The sequence below is a fragment of the Physeter macrocephalus genome, chromosome 5 (genome assembly GCF_002837175.3).
Source record: "Physeter macrocephalus isolate SW-GA chromosome 5, ASM283717v5, whole genome shotgun sequence".
Classification (NCBI taxonomy): domain Eukaryota; kingdom Metazoa; phylum Chordata; class Mammalia; order Artiodactyla; family Physeteridae; genus Physeter; species Physeter macrocephalus.
Genome location: NC_041218.1, coordinates 33,676,517 through 33,682,144, shown reverse-complemented (window position 1 = coordinate 33,682,144; position 5,628 = coordinate 33,676,517). Strand labels below are relative to the sequence as shown.

Genomic DNA, 5,628 nt, shown 5'->3' with positions numbered 1-5,628 from the left:
ATTATACAGACCTTGGAACAGTGCCTGACATACAGGAAACCCTCAACATATGTCAAGAGTTTCCCTCAGTGCGCCACTTGGCTTGTCTTTCTAAATATTAGCATAATATAAATGGCATCAGAACGTGAGGGGCAAGGGCCACGTGATCCTTCCACGAAAGCCACTTGTGGGGGCCTTCAGAGAGTTAGCATTAAGGCTGGGGAAAAAAAGGCAAGCGCGCCCGCGGCCCGCGCACGATTTCCCGCCGCGCCCGCGGCCCGGGCGGCGGGCGAGCTCCGGTGGCGCCGGGGCCGCGGCGGCGGCGACGGCGGCGGCGGCGCGAGCGGCGCCTCCGGGCCGGTGAATCATCCCTGCAGACACCGAGAGCCGCGGCAGCAGAGAGCAGCGCCGGAAAAATGGCTGAAGCGGGCACGGGCTTTCTGGAGCAGCTCAAGTCCTGCATAGTTTGGTCTTGGACTTATCTCTGGACCGTATGGTTCTTCATCGTCCTCTTCCTGGTCTACATCCTGCGGGTGCCCTTGAAAATCAACGACAATTTGAGCACAGGTAAGGCCCGGGCAGCCGGGCCCGCGGCGCTCGCCCCTCCCCCGCCCCGGAAAGTTAGTCCAACTCGCCCGGGGCCGCGACCAGCGGGGGCGGCCGGGCGCGCGCTCGAGGACGCGCCGGGTCCCGCGCACCGGATGCCCGCGGCCACCCGCCAAGGACGCGACGCCTCGGTTGGCGGGGTAGACGGGGCGTGCGAGGGCGGTCGGCGGCCTTCGCGGCTCCGCGGCACGGCGACCCCGCGGAGGAGGAGCCGCGCCGGCAGGCGGGCCCGGCCGGCGGCTGCCGCTCCTGCGCCCGAGGTGCTCGTCGGGCGGCGACCGAGGAGACAGAGGTCGGGAGGGAGGGAGCCCCGCGGACACCCCCTTGGCTGTCTGCGCGTGAACCCCGAGGGCTCCTCAGATTTGTACCGTGTCCTTCCTCACACGCTGTCGGCTGCGGGTGCAGAGCGTCCGAAGTATAGTCGGACGAGGCGTGCCTCCCGATCCCGGCGCGACTCGGCCGGTCGCGGGCGCCCCCGTGAGGGTGCTGCTCAGGGGTGCCCAGCGGCGAAGCCCCCAGGAGTCGACCCCGCACCTGGAGCCGGGACTGCCCGCCTGTGAGCCCCATGAGTTGCGGGCTAAGAGGCATCTCTTTTAGATGGGGCGAGGGTTTCTCGAAGGTACTATCAGGGATATGGATGACGTGTCAGGTTACCAGACGGAATGTCAAAGGGACAAAAGGAGAGACAGGAAATCTGGAATTTAAGACCATTTAAATAGTCTTAGCGCTTCTCTCTCCCTTCTCCCCGTCTGCATAAGGCGTTGGTAACTAGTCATGTTCAGAATCTTAGATAAAGCTCCACATGGTAAGAAGTGAGTCCCGCCGTGTCTCCTCTCCACGGTCGTAAGTGCAGAAGGTAATTAAACAGGATCTTAAACTTGCAGCCAGCCAACTGAATCATTAAAAAACAACCACAGAGAAAACACACCAACAGTGACACTCTGGAGACAAATCAAAAACGCAAAGTATATTTTGCAGGAAGGGTTACAGTTCTTGAAGTCTGGAAATAGTTGTGGGACTCGTTAGAAAGGTCTTTTCTTTTTTAAAATTTCACAGTAATTTGGGAAATCCTTGCAGTCTTGAATGAATACATATGTATTCTACCTAATGTGTGATTTACGTACTCCGGGAGTCAGGGGTCTGGAAATGCATTTTCCTCTGTGTTGTTAACTGCACTAAAACAATTTTTAGAATGTTTGAGATAATGTAGTCATTTTGTTAGGTACTTGTGCTTTTATTTATTTTTAAAATTTTAAAATTTATTTATTTTTGGCTGCATTAGGTCTTTGTTGCTGCGCATGGGCTTTCTCTAGTTGCGGTGAGTGGGGGCTACTCTTCTTTGTGGTGTGCGGGCTTCTCATTGCGGTGGCTTCTCTTGTTGCAGAGCACGGGCTCTAGGTGCACGGGCATCAGTAGTTGTGGCACACGGGCTCAGTAGTTGTGGTGCGCGGGCTCTAGATCGCAGGCTCAGTAGTTGTGGCGCACGGGCTTAGTTGCTCTGCGGCATGTGGGATCTTCCCGAAGCAGGGCTCTAACCCATGTCCCCTGCATTGGCAGGCAGATTCTTAACCACTGCGCCACCAGGGGAGTCCCTACTTGTGCTTTTAAATACTAAACCTCATATACCTTGATTTCTTTAACTAGAACTCATGTTCATATTCACATTTGTTTCATAGTGTCCCTTGGGATGGTACTCCTGGGAATCATCTTGCCATTTTTATAGGAGCTGCTCAGCCCTTGGATTCAGTCATCCTAGTGATGATGGCTTTCTGGCTTTTCCATCTGTTAGAGTGGTTGCTTATCAGAGTATTCTTCCTTGCTTTTGGTTTCCTTGCCTTTGGCAAATATATCTTTAAGATACCTTCACCTCGCAGCATGTGGGGTCTTAAGTTCCATGTGAGATCTTAGTTCCCCAACCAGGGATGGAAACTGGATGCCCTGCATTGGAAGACAGGGTCTTAACCACTGGACCACTGGGAAAGTCCCCAAAGTTTTGTTATTTTAAGAAGTTGATTGGGGGCTTCCCTGGTGGCGCAGTGGTTGCGCGTCTGCCTGCTGATGCAGGGGAACCGGGTTCGCGCCCTGGTCTGGGAGGATCCCACATGCCGCGGAGCGGTTGGGCCCGTGAGCCATGGCCGCTGAGCCTGCGCGTCCGGGGCCTGTGCTCTGCAACGGGAGAGGCCACAGCAGAGGAAGGCCCGCATACCACACGCACACACACACACACACACACACACACACACACACACACACAAAGAAGTTGATTGAATTTATGAGGCCATGGAGTCTTACGTTTATTGGTAAGTGGGTTTGATTTTTTTCTCCCAAAAAATTCATTGTAAGGTTTAAAAATTGTGAACGTTTCTCATTTAATACACATTTAAAATTTTTATTTCAGAACACACATTTGTAATACTACATTTTCTTAAAGTAGGTTAAATAATCATCTACGTGTGTATATGTGTGCATGTGCCCATAAGTGCCACACACCAATGCTTTATACAGAACAGGCAAGAAGCAAAATACCTACTGGGAATATGTGTAATTAAAAAATATATATATTTATTTATTTATTTGGCCTCCCTGGGTCTTAGTTGCGGGTCTAGGGATCTTCTTTGCCACATGTGGGATCTTTAGTTGCGGCATGAGGGAATCTTTTAATTGCAGCATTCGGGATTTAGTCCCTGACCAGGGATCGAACCTGGGCCCCCTGCATTGGGAGTGTGAAGTCTTGACCACTGCACCACCAGGGAAGTCCCAATATGTGTAATTTTTAAGGAAGAAAATTGTTAGGTCCTCTCCCAGCAACTTTAAATCTAGTATTTCTCACAAACACCTTTGTTAATTTGCATTAGGGTCATTTCTCATTTGGGCTTCTAAGAGATAGAGGAAATATGAAGACGAGGTATGAGATTCAGGCTGTCTGGGCTGAATCTCATCAGACACATGATAGAGGGAACCTGAGACTGTTTATCCCAGTGATGCTGGACTTCTGTTTTCAGTGTGGTTTTATGTACATTTTAGTCATAAAAGAAGGTAAAGAAGAAGCACACAGAGAGTACATCTCTCTTTGCCACTTCTGTGAGAAGGTAAGGGGAGAAGGGGACATTGGACCCTCCTATGGTGGAACTTGTCCTTTCAGGGAGATCTAAATGGGTTCTAATGGAACTAATTTTGCTGTTCTTAAGTGCTATGGTGCTTGCCTCTTCCTGTGATGATAAAAGCACATGTCCCTGGAGAGGCTGCTGAATTTAGAGCTGCTGTTAGGAAGCTGTGGGTGGCCCAGGCCTTCTTCCTTAGGGAAGCTGACACTATTGACTGATTTGCAGATACTGAAAAATCTTTACATACCTGGGATAAATTCCACCTGATCATAGTATATGATCCTTTTAATGTATTGTTGGATTTGGTTTGCTAGTATTATGTTGAGGATTTTTGCATCTATGTTCATCAGTGATATTGTCCTGTAATTTCCTTTTTTTGTGATATCTTTATCTGGTTTTGGTATCAGGGTGATAGTGGCCTCGGGAGTGTTTCTCTCTCTGAAATTTTTTGGAAGAGCTTAAGAAGGATCACACACACACACACACACACACACACACACACACACACAAAGAAGTTGATTGAATTTATGAGGCCATGGAGTCTTACGTTTATTGGTAAGTGGGTTTGATTTTTTTCTCCCAAAAAATTCATTGTAAGGTTTAAAAATTGTGAACGTTTCTCATTTAATACACATTTAAAATTTTTATTTCAGAACACACATTTGTAATACTACATTTTCTTAAAGTAGGTTAAATAATCATCTACGTGTGTATATGTGTGCATGTGCCCATAAGTGCCACACACCAATGCTTTATACAGAACAGGCAAGAAGCAAAATACCTACTGGGAATATGTGTAATTAAAAAATATATATATTTATTTATTTATTTGGCCTCCCTGGGTCTTAGTTGCGGGTCTAGGGATCTTCTTTGCCACATGTGGGATCTTTAGTTGCGGCATGAGGGAATCTTTTAATTGCAGCATTCGGGATTTAGTCCCTGACCAGGGATCGAACCTGGGCCCCCTGCATTGGGAGTGTGAAGTCTTGACCACTGCACCACCAGGGAAGTCCCAATATGTGTAATTTTTAAGGAAGAAAATTGTTAGGTCCTCTCCCAGCAACTTTAAATCTAGTATTTCTCACAAACACCTTTGTTAATTTGCATTAGGGTCATTTCTCATTTGGGCTTCTAAGAGATAGAGGAAATATGAAGACGAGGTATGAGATTCAGGCTGTCTGGGCTGAATCTCATCAGACACATGATAGAGGGAACCTGAGACTGTTTATCCCAGTGATGCTGGACTTCTGTTTTCAGTGTGGTTTTATGTACATTTTAGTCATAAAAGAAGGTAAAGAAGAAGCACACAGAGAGTACATCTCTCTTTGCCACTTCTGTGAGAAGGTAAGGGGAGAAGGGGACATTGGACCCTCCTATGGTGGAACTTGTCCTTTCAGGGAGATCTAAATGGGTTCTAATGGAACTAATTTTGCTGTTCTTAAGTGCTATGGTGCTTGCCTCTTCCTGTGATGATAAAAGCACATGTCCCTGGAGAGGCTGCTGAATTTAGAGCTGCTGTTAGGAAGCTGTGGGTGGCCCAGGCCTTCTTCCTTAGGGAAGCTGACACTATTGACTGATTTGCAGATACTGAAAAATCTTTACATACCTGGGATAAATTCCACCTGATCATAGTATATGATCCTTTTAATGTATTGTTGGATTTGGTTTGCTAGTATTATGTTGAGGATTTTTGCATCTATGTTCATCAGTGATATTGTCCTGTAATTTCCTTTTTTTGTGATATCTTTGTATGGTTTTTTGTTTAAATTTTTGAACTTTATTCTATTTATTTTTTTATACAGCAGGTTCTTATTAGTCATCAATTTTCTTTTTTTTTTTTTTTTTCTTTTTTTTTGCGGTACACGGGCCTCTCACTGTTGTGGCCTCTCCCGTTGCGGAGCACAGGCTCCAGACACGCAGGCTCAGCGGCCATGGCTCA

The 5,628-nt window shown here is 47.7% G+C and overlaps 1 protein-coding gene across 8 annotated transcripts in view; it reads left to right on the top strand.

The window, feature by feature from the left end:
* Positions 1 to 306: 306 nt before the first annotated feature.
* The window catches only part of ST7 (suppression of tumorigenicity 7), a 288,195-nt gene continuing 282,873 nt past the window's right edge, over positions 307 to 5,628 (top strand). For 4 of the 8 annotated variants that reach the window (XM_028489838.2, XM_028489837.2, XM_024132183.3 and 1 more), the window contains exon 1: positions 311 to 546. In XM_028489838.2, coding sequence (XP_028345639.1) covers positions 396 to 546 — 151 coding nt within the window. In that variant the 5' untranslated portion in view covers positions 311 to 395. Of the gene's footprint in view, positions 547 to 5,628 lie in introns of all 8 variants that reach the window. The other 4 variants (XM_028489841.2, XM_028489840.2, XM_028489842.2 and 1 more) reach the window with 2 other exon arrangements.